General features: G+C 45.7%; 1 protein-coding gene across 2 annotated transcripts in view; it reads right to left on the reverse strand.

Annotated features, from left to right (window-relative positions):
• Positions 1-17,342, reverse strand: part of crtc3 (CREB regulated transcription coactivator 3) — a 104,221-nt gene that overhangs the window by 12,800 nt on the left and 74,079 nt on the right. The window contains exons 5-9 of one of the 2 annotated variants that reach the window (XM_063071039.1): positions 14,890-14,955; positions 13,385-13,488; positions 9,902-9,937; positions 8,154-8,239; positions 1,031-1,077 (exon numbers count right to left, since the gene is read on the reverse strand). In XM_063071039.1, coding sequence (XP_062927109.1) covers positions 1,031-1,077; positions 8,154-8,239; positions 9,902-9,937; positions 13,385-13,488; positions 14,890-14,955 — 339 coding nt within the window. The remainder of the gene's footprint in view (positions 1-1,030; positions 1,078-8,153; positions 8,240-9,901; positions 9,938-13,384; positions 13,489-14,889; positions 14,956-17,342) is intronic. The other variant, XM_063071040.1, reaches the window with a different exon arrangement.

The following is a 17,342-nucleotide window of genomic DNA, read 5'->3' on the forward strand; positions in this document are numbered from 1 at the left end:
TGTGCAATCACTTTACAGCATGCATGAAAGGTACAATGGTTCAATTTCCATCACTGTTGGTAAGGAGTTTGTACGTTCTGCTCATGACCACCTGGGTTTCCTCCAGGCACTTCCTCCCACAGCACAAAGACCGAGGGTTAGGGTTAGGGTTCGTGAGTTGTGGGCATGGTATGTTGGTGCCAAAGCAACATTCACAACACGCTGGAGGAACTCAGCAGGTCGGACAGCATCCGTGGAAAAGATCGGTCGACGTTTCGGGCCGGAACCCTTTGTCAGGACTGTAGAGGGAAGGGGCAGAGGCCCTATAAAGAAGGTGGGGGGAGGGTGGGAAGGAGAAGGTTGGTAGGATCCAGGTGAAAACCCAGTAAGGGGAAGGATAAAGGGGTGGAGGAGGGGAAGCAGGGAGGTGATAGGCAGGAAAGGTGAAGAAGGAATAGGGGAAAGCACAATGGGTAGTAGAAGGAGCCAGAACCATGGGGGAGGTATGAACAAAGAATTCTCCAACTTTCAGTAATTCCCTCCTCCTCCCTTCCCTTATCCCTATGTCACTCTACCCCCTCCCCCAGCTGCCTATCACCTCCCTCATGGTTCCGCACCTGGTTTTTCACCTGGATCCTACCAGCCTTCTCCTTCCCACCCTCCCCCCACCTTCTTTATAGGTCCTCTGCCCCTTCCCTCTTCAGTCCTGACAAAGGGTTCCGGCCCGAAACGTCGATCGATCTTTTCCATGGATGCTGCCCGACCTGCTGAGTTTCTCCAGCGTGTTGTGAGTGTTGCTTTGACCCCAGCATCTGCAGAGTATTTTGTGTGTTGGTGCCAGACACATGGCGACACTTGTGGGCTGCCCCTGGCAGTTGCTCAGACCCTGTTGGTCACTGACACAAGTGATACGTTTCACCACATATGACTAATAAAGCTAACTTTGTCTTGCAGTGAAGTGACCATTTTATTTTGTCATACACTAACCACTTCCACGGTCATCATCAGCTGACTGGGTCAGTGGGCACAGCAAGAGAACAAACTGACTCACCTGATACCAGGGACTTCACAGGACTTGGGACGTAATAACGATTGAACCTGAGGAAAACAAAAAGTGAAAAGGTAAAATCTCTGTGTGCCCGAAGTTTGCCTGAGCAACATGGGCAGCTTGACATTTTGGTAGCAATAGATAAGAAGCCAACATCTGCACAGGGAAAGTTCTGAACAACTTGCTTTCCAGCAGACTTTAGCCAGCCAACCAATACAAGTAACACTTTAGATACCTGATGAAGTCTCACCATGTCTCCCTCAAAATATTCTTTAGTTCAAAGGTAATATCACTGGAGGGAATTCAAGGGGGTTCGTAAGGGAAGGAGAGTTCCCACATATGTGCACACCTACACAGACACATGCACACACACACATGCAGTTTGTATCTGCACAAAGAAGCTCTCCTCTGTCAGACCCCTAGTCCCAATTGTCCATCTTATCACTTTCAGGCAGCTGTAAACTCTTCAAAATCTAACACTTGATTCAACTGCTTAAGGTACAAATGAAGAGCCATCTGTCCAAACACTTCCGGCACCCTCACGTGATTCCGAATTCCTACAAAGCTGGAATTCTAACATCAAAACACAACCAACATCTCCATTAAAGAACACCAAGTGTGGCCAATACATCTGTTAGCTACCGCAACACAGCCAGCTTACCCATTAGTCAACATCAGAGTGCTGGGACCACAACACACCCAACACATCCTTTAGCCAATGTCTGAATGTTGGCATCATAACACAGCAACGGCACCCATTAGCCATTAGACCCAGGTGCTGCCAGCACAAGACAGCAACGCATCCATTAGCCAACACCCCAAGTACTGCCACCACGACACAGACAACACATCCACCAATGAACAGCAATTCCTTGGGTGACATCTTCCAGATAGCCAATCTCTTCCATTATTTCACTTATTCTTCTTCTTGTTCTTTTTGCCTTGATTGTGTTTCAGATACTGTTGGAGCCTGATCGAATAATCTTGCGCTCTGCTGTCTCCAGATATAATGACCAGAGAAGGGGTGCAGGGCCACGATCAACTCCATCTTGAAGCACAAAGGCGAATGCGGAGGTCAGCGGTCATGGGTAGATGGCATTTGGCACGTCAGCAGTGTTCACAAGGCTGCCTGCTGGCGGCGCGTCAGTCACTCTTCACAGAATGACTGAGTTCAAGTGGCTGCACTCAGTTCTGACAGGAGGATGCTTTCAAAATTCTAACGTTTATGTGATTATTGGACAGTAGTTTATATTGCTCTCCTTCAGTTTTCTGTTTTTTTTGTTCCTGATGCCGACTGGTGGGTTGAGTTCTGTGTGGGCGATGTGATTGTTTTTGTGTGAGGGGGGGTTTGGGAATGCAGGGTCTGATGTTCTTGTTGGTTTTTCTGTGTGGGTGACCTGTTGGTTTTTGTGTGCGAGAGAGGGTGTTGGGTGTTTGATGTTATTGTTGTTTTGCGAGGGAGGGAGTTGGGGGTTCAGGGTTTTTGATGTTCCAGCTGTCTTTCCCTGGATGGGCCATCAGTGAGCTTTTGTACAAGGGAGGAGGGATGGGGGCTTAGGGTTTAATGTTCCAGCTGCCGTTTTCACATGTGTGAGGTCTGTTTGGTTTTTTTTTGGTGAGGGAGGGGGTGTGGGGTTTGCGAGTTTTGTTTGTTCTTCCTTTTCATACAGGTAGAGAGGTTGATTTTCTTCCTTTCAACAAGACCCATGGCTTTTCTGTATTTCATGGCTATCTGGAGAAGATGAATATCTGAGTTGTATTGTACATGCATACTTTTACAGTAAAATGAAACACTGAACCTTTGAACCTCCAGTGCTGCCACCACAACACACCCAAAACATACATTAGACACCACAGCAAGGCCAACACATCCGTCAGCAAACATGCAAAGTGTTGCCACCAGAACTTCCCGAGTGCAGTTACCACATCACAGGCAACACATCTATTAGCAAACACCACGAGTGCTACTACCACACAACCAAAACATCCATTAGCCAACATTCCCAAGTGCTGCTTCTACAACACATCCTTAAGGCAACACTGTGTAGACTGCCATTCAAACGCAGACATCACATCCACGACCCAGCACCGTGAACGCCTGCACTGCACAAGACAGCCAGCAGATCCATTAGCCAGCGTCCTGAGTGCTACCACAAATCAGCCAACGCGCTGAGTGCTGACACCAGAACACAGCCAAAGCATCCATTTAAAAGTTCAAAGTAAAATTTATCACCAGAGTACATACATGTCACCACATGCAACCTGACATTCTTTTTCTGTGGGTATCCTGAGCAAATCTATAGAACAGTAACTGTAAACAGGATCTGTAAACTGTAAACAAACTGTGCAAATGCAGGTAATAAATAAATAGCAATAAATAGCGAGCATGAAATAGCAAGATAAAGAGAGTCCTTGAATGAGTGTAGTTATCCTCTTTTGAATACAAGGGCCTGATGGTTGAGGGGTAGTAACTGTTCTTGATCCTGGTGGTGCGAGTCCTGAGGCTTCTGTACCTCCTTCCTGATGGCAGCAGCAAAGAAAGGGCATGGCCTGAGTGCTGAGGATCTTTGATGACGGATGCCGCTTTTCTACGACAACGTATCATTGTAGGTGTGCTCAATGGTTGGCAGGGTTTTACCTGTGATGTACCTTTTGTAGGATTTTCCAGTCCAAGGCATTGGTGTTCCTATACCTGGCTGTAATACAGCCAGTCAGCACACTTTCCACCACATATCGACAGAAGTTTGCCAAGGTTTTTAATGACATGCCACATCTCCACAACCTCCTGAGGAAATAAAGAGGTGGTCGTGATTTCTTCGCAATTATATTTATATAATGGGTCCAGGACAGGTCCTCTGAGATAGTGATACACCGGAATTTAAAGTTATTGACCCTCTCCTCCTCTGATTCCCCAATGAGTACTGGGTCATGGACTTCTGGTTTCCCTCTTCTGAAGTCTACTATCAGTTCCTTGGTCTTATTGACATTGAGTGAGAGGATGCTGTTGTTACACCACTCAGCCAAGTTTTCAATATCCCTCCTGTATGCTGATTCATCACCAAACTTGGATATAGTGTTGGAGCTGTGCTTAGCCACACAGCCATGGGTGTAAAGCGAGTAGAGCAGGGGGACTAAGTTCACGTCCCTGTGGTGCTCCTGTGCTGATGGAGATCATGGAGGAGATGTTTTTGCCAATACGAACTGGCTGGGATCTACAAGTGAGGAAATCCAGGATCCAACTGCACAAGGGGGTATTGAGACCCAGATCTTGGAGTTTACCGACTAGTTTAGAGGGGATGATGGTGTTAAATGCCTAGGTGTAATTGATAAAGAGCATCCTGATGTATGCATCTTTGCTGTCCAGGGTTGTGTGAAGAGTCAATGAGATGGCATCTGCTGTAGACCTGTTGCTTCAGTAGGTGAACTGGAGCGGATCCAAGTCACCGTTCAGACAGGAGCTGATATGCTTCAACACCAGCCTCTCAAAACACTTCTTCGCTGTGGATGTAAGTGCCACATTTGGACAGGTTACCATGCTCTTCATGGGAGCCCGCTTGAATCAGGTGGGTACCATGCTCTGCCGGAGTGAGAGAACGAAGACATCTGTGAATACACCAGCCAGTTAGTCGGCACAAGTCTTTAGTACTTGGTCAGATACTCCAGCAGGACCGGATGCTTTCCGTGGATTCACTTTCTTGAAGGCAGCCTGCACATCACCTTTAGAAACTGAGACCAAAGCATCATAGGGAGATATGGGGGTGCACGATGTTTCCTTCCTATTCTGGTGGTCATAGTGAGTATAGAAAGCATTGAGCTCAAACGGAAGCAACGCAAAGTCACAACTAATAGCTTTGTAGGTGGTTTATGGCATTCAAACCCTGCCACAGCTGTCGAGCATCCGTATTGATTCCAATCTCATCCGGAATCTTCTCCGCCGGAGAGAGATCATACCTGCACCTTTTGTAGCATTCTTGATCTGCAGACATGAATGCCTCTGATCTGGCTCTCGGCAGGTTCAGAATTCCATTGTTCATCCAGGGCTTCTGACTGGGGAAAACCCTGAATGATTTTGTGGGGACACACTTATCCCCAGCTGCTTTCATAGAGTCCATAACAACCCTGATGTAGTCATTCAGGTCCTCAGGTGAGTTCATGAACACGGTCCAGTCCACTGACTCAAGGCTATCCTGTAACCATTTCCTCAGCCTCCTGCGACACCTCTTCATTGTCTTGATCACTGGACCCTTGCTCTTTAGGCTCTGTTTGTATGCAGCTAGCAGGAGTTACAGCCAAGTGGTCCGATTTACCAAAATGTGGTGTTGGGAAGGAACGATAGGCATTCCTTATCATAGTGAAGCAGTGGCCTAGTGTGATGGGACCTCCGGTGCAACAGGTTATGTACTGGTGATAATTGGGCAGGATTTTCTTCCAACAGGCCCGGTTAAAGTCGACAACTATATTTGGAAATGTGTCGGGATGGGCTGTTTCTTGCTACAGTTACCAAGCAGTTTCGCACTTGCTTGCTTACAATCAGCTGCTGGTGGTATATAAACTGTGGTCATGATCATGGATAAGAATCGCCAAGGCAAATAAAACAACTAACAATTAAATGCAGAACATTCTAAGTTGGGGAACAAGAAGTTGACAGAACCCCAACAACCGTGCACTAATGAGAATTGAGTAAAAAGCGTACACCACCACCTCTTTGCTTACCAGAGTTCACGGTTCAATCCATCCTGAAAATCATAAAACTCTCCGGTCGTATCACCGCATCTGGTGTATCCACATTTAATCAAGTTTCAGTGCAACAATTAGCCATCATTCCCGAGTAGTACCACCAGAACACAGACAACAGATCCATAAGCCAACATCCTGAGTTTCACACAGACAACAGATCCATAAGCCAACATCCTGAGTTTCACACAGACAACAGATCCGTTAGCCAACACCCCTAGCTCTCCAGCCTTCACTTCAACAGAAATCAATCCTGGCCAATCTGTATAAAAACAGAAAGTGCAGGAAAAGGCAGCAGGCGTAGAGAGAGAATCAAACAAGTCAGGTCAGACTTTGTATCCAGTCTGGCCCACTAAAGATTTCCAGCTTTTTCTGTTTTTCTTCTACATTTTCAGCTTCCAGTTCTTGATACTCATGTTTGACCTAAATCCAATTCCAATCCGTGGTGCCTTTTCTTCGCAAAAAGCTGGCCAGTAAATTGGCTGTAAGCAACCCCCATAGAGGAGGCTGAAAGATGTGATCAGATAAATGAGATAGCAGGGAAAGTGACTTTATTCATTTGATAAATAGAAAAATGTAGATTTTGTTTAAATGGACGAGGAATTTGTAAATGTGAAGAGGAAAATGGACATGTGATAATTCTGCTGCTGTATGTAATGAACACGTATATTCTCAGTGTGACTGCATAGGTTTCGTCCCACATTACAAAGATGCACAGTTTGGTAAGTTAATTAGTCGGATGTAACTGGGCAGCGTGCGCTCATTGGGCTGGGAGGGCCTGTTACAGTCTTGTATCTCTAAACAATTTTTTTAAAATTATGAGATGCAGAAAGTAATTTGGAAGCTGTTGGTCTGAAATGCAAGAGGAGAGAAGAATGAATTCACTTCCTGGGATAAATTAATCCAAGGAGCAGAGAAAAGATTTGATGTAAAGGGCAGTTTTCAAATTTACAGGCAATGCAAAACATGGAAGCCCAATGAACTTCAAAAAAATCTATTCAGGATGGTGGAGTGGTTGGAAAGCCAGCAGATAAAATTTACTTCTGAGAAATGCAAAGAGTTTCACTGAGAAATGTAGCTCCTATGAAGTGCCAAGGAAACACCAATTGCTGAATTGAGATCTTTGGGTCAGACACAGCTTTGCATGGAACATCTGTTAGGATATCACCACCATAATAATGTATACAAGTATGTATTTGACTTTCTGAAAAGCATTAGACTTTTCAACATTATTTGAGTGTTGTTTGGAGGGTGAGGATTTACAGACGTAAGCTTCCTGTCCCTTTGCTCCACACTTCAACTCAGTAGGTGGTGTATTGCACCTTACATTGGTCTGCCGACTGCCATAAAGCTTACAAGAAGAACAAAGTGTTTCATTTCAGTTGGAACAATGAGTAGGCAAAATAATGAAATGGGCACAACTGTAAAAGGGGTGAAAGAAAAGACAGAGGGGGTGACACTGGGATGAAAGAGGAACAGATTAGAGGTGTAACACTGGGATGATAGAGGAACAAACAGAGGGGGTAACATGATGAAAGAAGAAAAGGCAGAGAGGGGGATAACACTGGGATGAAAGAGGAACAGAGGGGGAGTAAGACTGGGTGAAAGAGGAAAAATAGGATCAGTGTAAAGATAAGTCACTGAAAATTGTGTCTCCTGTGTAGACGAATGATAAAGACAAGATGGAGAGAAGGAATTGATGGAAAAGTGGGAGCACAAAATGGGATGAGTGTAAATGGGTGCTTGATCAGCATGCAATCAGTGGGCCGAATGGCCTGATAGTTTGCTGTGTAATTCTTTAATTGTAATTCTAACATTTGTTTGGATACCAAAGGGTTCAGAGGAAAGTGGATGGGTGCCAGCTGAGAGTGACCTTCAGGACTGAGGAATTACATCACCCACTGCTGCTTACATTTCTTTTTAATTCCAGCTCCGAACCTCTGCCTTCATCTGTCCGTTTAACCAATAATTGCAAAGCTCCTCTTCTCTGTCACCACCCTCCAGCCCACGTCCACCCTATCTCCAGCCTGTTGCACCGTATTCTCTCAAACTCCCTTGTCTTGCCACTTTTAGACTGAGACTGGCATAACATCTTCGATTTTCACCTTCCCAAGCGTCTAGCTCTCAAATCTCAAGCAGGAAGACTCCAGTTTTTCATCCAACATCAATAGACCAGGTACGTAATCCTTAAGTGTGCAATTAATACTGACAGTCTAATAAACTTGCAGTTTAATTTGATTTAATTTGTATGAACTCAGTCATTATTACAGTTGAGGAACCGGCATTGAGTGAGAATGGTGTGAGAAGGCTTCACCAAAGGGTTATGGATTCCAAAAGAAAGGTGCAGAAACTCAAACAGTGGAGATGTTTGCTGAAGCAATCTACCACTCACCTTCTTCGCTTCCCACAGCTGTTTTGGCAAAGGTTTGTTCAGCTTTAACAGATTATCTTCCGTCGTTGGAACCGGGAATGAAAAGACTGAATAAAAAGCAGTAATCTATTAATAATGCAATGAAGATGGAGAAAATAATAGACTGGAAAGAAACAAAATCCTTTAAAGGAAAATAAAATTAAATGATTAGGATAACATGAAACAATTTCATAATCGAACTTCAAATCGATTACTGAAATAATTAATCGATATCTGAATCGATTAATGGGAAACCCCTCTGCCTGAAGACACAATGACATAGCGTTCTGATGACTTAGGGGGTTTTAACCTCTGAGGAAACTACACAAAGTATCAGCTCCCCAACAACAAATGATCTTCCAACTCTTCTGAAGGGTTTCTTGGTTATAAACTTTTCAAGAACCTCAACTAGAGCAAGTGCAATAATTTTGTCAAGAAACCACAATAAGATTCCAGCGGTAGGAATCTGATAGATCTTGGCAGCAGTTTGCTATGAAAATGACTGGGACGTGTAGATATCTCTCATTGAAAGTGTTCACATTCTCCTCCATTGCAGAATATGGTTCTTCAACATGATGATCATTTCACGGACTTTCCTGCCTCTCCTGACACTCCAGCCATTTCATGTTAAAGATAAACAGATGCCAACATTATTCCAATAATTTTACATTGTCCCTATACTACCAGGATTACTTAGTCCATTAGGTTACAACTCCACATGAACCTTCTCCCACTCATCGCCATATCCTCTGATCTTCCCCCATCCCCATTCAACAATAAATTTGCCTTTAAAGTTTGATATCTTCTCCATGAGTATAAAAGCTTCACCCGAACTCTCTACTGGATTTTTACATAATCTTCTTATACCCCGCTGACACCTTGTTCAGGTCTTGTCCACAAGGACTATCTCAAAGTCTACTCTATGGACCACCTCAATGTTGAAGATCTACATTTGTTTACTCCTCAATATATCCTTGTCTAGATTGCTACACGGTGCTCCAACAAAGGTTTCACCAAGACTACACACTACTGAGTACAGGACCACGGGAGGCTGACCATGACCCTCCAGAATAATCTGCTTATTGTTGAGAAAGAGGAAGCCTGAACAATCTTGTCCCACTCTGACCCGGATCTGAGAGCTTGGCAAAGGTGGACTACTGCACTGCCAGTTCTGGGTGGATTCTCTGCATGCTGGGAATGGAGCTCTGGGTATTCCTAGGAGGCACACTGATATCTGGAAGATAGTTAGACAGGTAGTTATACATGGAGGGTACAATTACATTTGAGGACTCAGTTATGCCCTGAGTTTCTGGGGAGTTCTTTAAACAAATATAAAATTCAAATGAATGCCAGATTTAACATAGTAGTACTCAAAGTGAAAGGAAATGAGAGGATGTTTTAAAAGACTGTAAGAGGCTTGAAGGGAGAAGTACAATTCATTTGGTGACTACATCTTATATTTATTTAACACTGTTCATATCTCAAGGGATGTTGGTTTACAGACTAGCAGCTACTTCTATTATGACATTTCTTGAGCAATAGCAATTTCCTGGTCACAATTATACCCTCAACTTATATGAGCTCACAGCTTAATCAGTAGTGATAAGATTGCAAGCAAGCTAAGAGCTGGGACCCAACCAGGGAACGGTCTCAGGTGTTGGTGGTTAGTTACTCTCAACCTTTCAGGCTGCACACGAGCTTGACACGAAACGATGCCAACCGGAACTCACCTTCCCCCTGAATGTCCATTTCATCGTAATAGTTCACTGCAAAAGGAGAAGACAATCACATTGCAGAGGGCGACAGCAACCAGCTAACAATCACAGAACACTTTAATCCAATCATGTCAACAAATGAATCATAGCTGTAAGAACGACATAACAGGAGCTGCTGTCTTGTGGCCCTGGAGACCCAAGTTCTATGCTGATCTCCCCTGCTGTCTGCTTGGAGTCTAGTCTTCTTGTGACAGCATGACTTTCCCCAGAGGCCCACTTTCCTCCCACATCCCAAAGACATGCAGTCTGAAAGGTTTGCCTGCTGCTATAAACCCTCCTGAGTGTGTAGGCGAAGATTAGAATCTGGTGGGAGAGGTAGAGAATAAATATGGGATGTGTTTATGGAGTTGATGGGCAGAAAGGCCCATCCCTCAAAGTTCAGTGTAAGTTTATTATTAAAGTACATATGTCACCACAAACAACTTTGAAGTCCAATTTCTTGTGCACATTCACAATAATTACAAAGAAACACTGCAGAATCAATGAAAAATACAAGACAGACAAACAACCCACATGCAAATACAGAAATAAAAATAAACAAATAAATAAATAAGCAATAAGTATCAAGAACATGAGATGAACACTCCTTGAAAGTGAGTCTATCGGTTGTGGAAATAGTTCAACCTTTGAGTAAGTGAAGTTATCTCATCTGGCTCAAAGGCCTGATGGTTGAGGGGTAGGAACTATATATAACCATATAACAATTACAGCACGGAAACAGGCCATCTCGGCCCTTCTAGTTCGTGCCGAACTCTTACCCTATCCTAGTCCCACCGACCTACACTCAGCCCATAACCCTCTTCCTTTCCTGTCCATATATCTATCCAGTTTAACTTTAAATGACAACATAGAGCCTGCCTCAACCACTTCTGCTGGAAGCTCATTAAACTGTTTCTGAACCTGGTGGTGTGGGCACTGAGGCTCCTGTACCTTCTTCCTGATGGCAGCAGGGAGAAAAGAGCATGGCCTGGGTGGTGGGACTCTCTGATGATGGTGCTGCTTTCCTGCGACACTGCTGTGCTGTAAGAATCCATTATTCAATGCATCAACTTTGATTTGGAGATAAATGAACACCACAGTTTATTGGGTGAAATGTCCCATTTCCAACGCACTGGGAAACCAGGTGAGTACACAACCTCCTCTTGGTTCTTTTCTCTCCTGACAACACCCTATCTGGGCAGACTTTACTTGGCGCAAGTGGCCAACAGGTAGTTCTGCTATCCTGTTCTACCTACCTAACCTGGGCCAAATAATTTGACGCAATTACAAAGAGGGCACACCAGCGGCAATATTTCATTAAGAGTTTTAGGACAGTTGGTATTATCACCAAAGACTCATGCAAATTTGTACAGATGTACTGTAGAGAGCATTCTAACTGGTTGTATCAGTGGTATGCAGGGGCCATTGCACAGGACCAGGAAAAGGCTGCAGAGAATTGTAAACTTAGCCAGCTCCACCATGGGCATCCGCTTCCCCAGTAGAGGGAGGAGGCACAGGGCCCTCAATGCTTTAGGAACAGCTTCTTCCCCCTCCGCCATCAGATTTCCGAATGGTCTATGAACACTATCTCACTTCTTTTCTCTCTCTTTTTGCACTAATTATCTATCTTAATATACACAGTAGTTATTATTCTAATGTATAGCATATTTTATGTATTACACTATACTGCTGCCATAAAACAACAAATTATGTCAGCGATTATAAACATGGTTCTGATTCTGCAGCACCCCAATCCGGAGCCAGAGCTCAGTGTTCACAGTGAATAACGATGCTGGCAGATTCATGCACTGTAAAAAGCAGTCAAACCCAACGGTGCTGTCAACCAATGACCACATACCTGACTCTTCCTACAATTCCAGAGCACAGCCCCGGACTGTTAAAGAAGCCGCAGCCCTTAAGTTTGCCTCCCCGACAATAAAATCAGGACTGACTCCGCACCTCAGATCCACATTCCAACCTGATCACATAGAGGCCCTCATTGGTCAGGGACAACTACAGATTTTGTGTCCTGGCTGTCTTACATTCAATACGTAAGCCATCATGCAAGCCAGGGCAGTACGACATGGAGAATAAGCTGTTGCTCATGCAGCAGGCCCCCCCTCTCCATGCAGCTGATGAATCCACATAATGGCAGGAACTGATACAGTCTGACACCAGCAGCATTACACAACTCAATGCCTTAGGGACTCCAGCTCCAAATATTTCTTCAGGGGTTATTCCCAAAGTCTTCCCTGTGAGTGGGTATAACTGCAAGGCGGCAGAGGTTTGAGATCTGAGTTTTCAATCTCCAAGACAAGCTGCCAACCACGGCTGACCAGCCCCATCTGCCCGAAGTGACTGGTTTTAATGCGTCTCTTGAACTCTAGTGAGTATGGGGCCAGAGCCATCAAATGCTCTTCAGATAATTAGCTTCTCAATCCTAGGATCCTCTCCCTCAATGTTGTAAAAACAAAGGAGCTGGTTGTGGACTACTACAGGAGGAATGGAGACAGGCTAGCCCCTATAGGGGTGGGGGGGGCAGGGTAGCCTGGCGTGGGGGTAGAGAGGAGAGGGGGGCAGGAGATTCCTCGATTATCTTAGAAGGGTATTAACTGACTGATTACCCAGGCTCCCTGCACTGGAGAACCTGAATTGTTCAGCACAGAAACAGGCACTTCGGCCTGGCATCTTCACTCTGAGCATTTTGCCCATTCACATTAATCCCATTGGCCAGCAACAGGATCGATATATCAGTGCCTTGCCTATCGCAATTCCAATGATTCACAGTCTGAGCAAGGACATTTCACTCCCCACTGTCCATCTTTCCTGAGGATTCAAGATGGTTTCATGGCATTTCTTGAAAACAAGTGTGAAGACCAACAAACGAGTTGTTACTCTGGGATCTGATGCAGTACAAAAAAGCCCACAAATGATAAGGAACACAATAATAATAAAAAACACAACAAATATAAATAAATAGGATAGCTCACATACACAGATTGATTGTATCTCCCTAAAGTGTACATAAGGTGAATGACAGTAAATGATAAAGCAGTGATGGTTGGGTATATGGAGGGGTGGGTTCATGGGTGGAGGAGCTGATCAGCCTTACTGTTTGGGGAAAGTAACTGTTTTCGAGTCTGGTGATCCTGGTGTGGATGCTATGTAGCTTCCTCCCCGATGGGAGTGGGACAAACAGTCTATGAGCAGGGTGGGTGGGATCCTTCATGATGTTACTGGCCTTTTGCCGGCACCTCTGTGTGTGTATGTTATTGATGGTGAGTAGGCTGGTGCTGGTGACGTGTTGAGCACCAACACATAATGCCCTCGGATTGACTCTCTCCAGACCATCTCAGAATCTTATCCACTGTAATCCCACACCGGGGTATACAGACCACCCTGCTCTCCCTTGCCATTCCAGGGATTAAGCTGTAAGGTGGAAATTTCCCCTCATCTCACCATGCCGCCGATCTTGCTGTGGGAACGACTGGCTCTCCCCCACGAAGGCATCCTGTGGACTGGGATTGAGAGCGCTGGTGTGCAGGGCAGAGTCGGAATTGGTCCTATAGAGGCAAAGTGGAGAGAGAGGGTAAGAGGGGAGATGATCCACTGAGCGGCAGCAGACACGATGCACGCATCCTTCCCCCCCAAAGGTTTTGGTGACCAAGTCAAAGGCAACTTGGAAGACCCTTCCAATATACACTGTTCTTGCAAAATCATCCCCCACATTCTTCTTCACTGTTTGTTTATTTTTATTTATTTGGAGATACTATGCGGGACAGTCCTTCCAGCTCTTTAAGCAAACCGCACCCACCCCCCACCCAGCAACCTACCAATTTTACCTTAACCTAATCACAGGACAATTAATCTACGAACCACTGGGTCCTTGGACTGCACGAGGAAACCGGAGCACCCGGAGGAAACCCATGCATTCACGGGGAGAACGTACAAACTCCTTGCAGAGGATGCCGGAATTGAACTCTGAACTCCAACACCCTGAGCTGTAACAGGGTTGCGCTAACCACTACACTGCCGTGGTGCCCCAGTTTCTGAATAGTGGGAGAGGGGGGCATGGGAAAGACGAGTTTCTTTGAGTGAAACTGATTTATTCTAATCAAGATATTGTACCAACAGATTTCACCTGGGGTCTTTTTAACCTACAACTCCGAACCCCGCGTTGAAGTGCTCTCTCATTGAGTCCCACACAGGATAAGGGTGCTGCTGCCAGGTCCGCCATTCACGGTCCCTCTGGGCAGCTGCAGTGGAGGGGAGAACAGCAGACTTCCTCCCTGAACGACATGGGTCTCTACAACTATCCAATGGTTCTCTGGTTTCCTTTACCAGAAGTGAACGTTATTAAAAACTATGTTTTATTTCCCCAACTCATGTGCTGGGATTCAAGCTCGTCTCTGGATCAAGAGCCTTGGCCGGAGCCACCACACTCTTACTGTGCACACAATGTGCTCTTTGCACTACTGACAGGTCAGTGCCACGACACCCCCTCATCCTGTCCGTCCAACCCTCCTTACTCCGTGCTGCCGAATTTCCAATGTTATTAAAAATACTCAAAATCCTTGAACTTCCCACCTGAGTGTAGGATCAGATCGTCATTTGGGACTTTGTCAACACACAATTTATTTCCACAATTTACAGGGTTTCCATTCGCACTCTCTCTCTCTCTCTCTCTCTGTTTGCGTGATCCCATGAAGTGTCCAAATCCCCGGTAAACAGAACTCTGCCCGAGGCCACCACAGGCTCCTGGATCCTGAACTGTCACAGCCTCGGAGCAGGTTGGAAGTCAGTGGGTGGCCGGACGAGGAGGAGGGGCAGTGAGCAACAACACTGGTTCACAAGTCCGTCATAAACTGAACTGGAACAGCAGGAATCAATCCTACAGAGGAAAACGCAGGTTGCAATTGTAAAGGCCTCAGCTGCTGAGGAGGAAGATTGTGAAAACACATCACCTGCTGAGTGCCGAGATCAGTCTCAATCGAGGTGGCTTCTCCTCACTGCCCCAGGGTGGGATTCTCCTTCACAAAGCAGAAACACAAGCTTTCAAAGAGAGGTCTCCATTGTTAGTGTGTGTGTGCATGTATCAGAGAGACTCAGAGAGTGAAGGGAGAGAGTGAGGGTGGGAGTGGGGGAGAGTGAGGGTGGGAGTGGGAGAGGGTGAGGGGAGAGTGAGGGTGGGAGTGGGAGAGGGTGGGGGGAGAGTGAGGGTGGGAGTGGGGAGAGTGAGGGTGGGAGTGGGAGAGGGTGGGGGGAGAGTGAGGGTGGGAGTGGGGAGAGTGAGGGTGGGGTGGGGAGAGTGAGGGTGGGAGCGGGGGAGGGTGGGGGTGAGAGAGTCAAGAGACAGAGAATTTACTCTGTGGAAGGATGTGTTATAAGCAGATGTGCCCAGGCACAAGACATGTAATTCCCAGTAATGCCATCACCCTGAGTGTATTTCAAATGAGACAGTTCCTCCCCTTGCAAAGGGCAAAGGCGTTTGTTACACACAATTCTGTGAGAAGTGCTGATCTGCAGAAGCTTGTGAAAGTTTCAAATGAGCCCATGTTAAAGGTGAGGAAACAGAACTGTACTAGTGAGATATGAAAATTTTATAATTATTAGTTTAGTTTATAATAGCCTTATCATCAGTCAACATAACCCCAGATAACCCTCCCCTTAACCAATCACTGAAATGGCTCATGAGGGTAAACTACAACCCTAATGTAAAGCACGTAAACAATGAGCTCCTCAATCCCAGCACTATTTAATCTCCGCACATCTCACTACAACTCCTAGAGCTAAACCCACACTTTTCCCACAACACGCTGGAGGAACTCAGAAGGTCGGGCAGCATCCGTGGAAACGATCAGTCCACATTTCGGTCTGGAACCCTTTGTCAGGACTGAAGGGGGAAGGGGCAGAGGCCCTATAAAGAAGGTGGGGGGAGGGTGGGAAAGAGAAGGCTGATAGGTTCCAGGTGAAAAACCTATACAGACGTCCCCCGCTTTTCGAACGTTCGCTTTATGAAACCTCACTGTTACGAAAGACCTACATTAGTTCCCTGTTTTCGCTAACAGAAGGTGTTTCACTGTTACGAAAAAAGGCAGCGCGCGAAAATAAAACAGCACGCGCCCTGAGCAGCCGCTCTCCCCCGGATTCGGAACAGCATTCTCGCCAGCTTTGCTTAAACACATGCCTGTGAGCAGCCGTTTGCAAGTTGAGTTCTAAGGTATCAGAAAAGCCTGAAAGAGCTCGTAAGGGTGTTACACTTAGCGTAAAACTAGACATGATTAGGCGTTTCAATCGTGGTGAACAAGGCAAGGACAAAGTGAGTTTGGCTTGTGGAAGTTGGCAAAGATGATGTTGAAGAGGTTTTGGCATCCCATGACCAAGAACTGATAAATGAGCTGATGCAATTGGAAGAGGAAAGGATAACAATCGAAACCGAATAAGTAATGATAAAGTACAACTTTAATTTTGAAAGGGTCCATTGGTTTAGGGCCTATTTGCAAGATGGTTTGGTCCTTACAAAGAACTGTATGATAGAAAAATCCATGAGGCTCAGCAGTTAAGCATACTGTACTGTTGTTTTTCAAGCCTTCCACATCAGACGACGAACCTCGAGCTTTGACATCGAGGCAGGCAGTCATAGGAGAAGATGAGCTGCTCACCCTAATGGAAACAGATGACGATGAGATGACACCCCAGAGTCCCACCACCCCACCCCCCAGGCCGCGAACCGATACTGATCCGCGAAGCATGCAGGGGTACAGCAGTGCCCGGGAGGCATACAGCACATCTTTAAGAAAACAGCCGAAACAAACATGCTTGTGCCACATTTCCGTGGAGAGCGCTTGCGTGAGATTTTCGCTACAGAGAACAGTTCAGGCAATGATTGAGGAAAAGTATTTCTACTTTACATAGGCTGTGTATTTATCATATCATTCCTGCTTTTACTATATGTTACTGTTATTTTAGGTTTTATGTGTTATTTGGCATGATTTGGTAGGTTATTTTTGGGTCTGTGAACGCTCACAAAATTTTCCCATATAAATAAATGGTAATTGCTTCTTCGCTTTATGACATTCCAGCTTATGAACCGTTTCATAGGAATGCTCTACCTTCGGATGGCGGGAGAAACCTGTAAGGGGAAAGATAAAGGGAGGGGAAGCAAGGAGGGGATAGGCAGGAAAGGTGAAGAAGGAATAGGGGAAAACACAATGGGTAGTAGAAGGAGGCGGAACCATGAGGGAGGTGATAGGCAGCTGGGGGAGGGGGCAGAGTGAAATAGGGATAGAATAAGGGAGGGGGAGGGAATTACCGGAAGTTGGAGAATTCCATGTTCATACCAAGACTGATCGTTTCCATGGATGCTGCCCGACCTGCTGAGTTCCTCCAGCGTGTTGTGAGTGTTGCTTTGACCCCA

Source organism: Mobula hypostoma, chromosome 18 (genome assembly GCF_963921235.1).
Source record: "Mobula hypostoma chromosome 18, sMobHyp1.1, whole genome shotgun sequence".
In the NCBI taxonomy this organism is placed as follows: Eukaryota; Metazoa; Chordata; class Chondrichthyes; order Myliobatiformes; family Myliobatidae; genus Mobula; species Mobula hypostoma.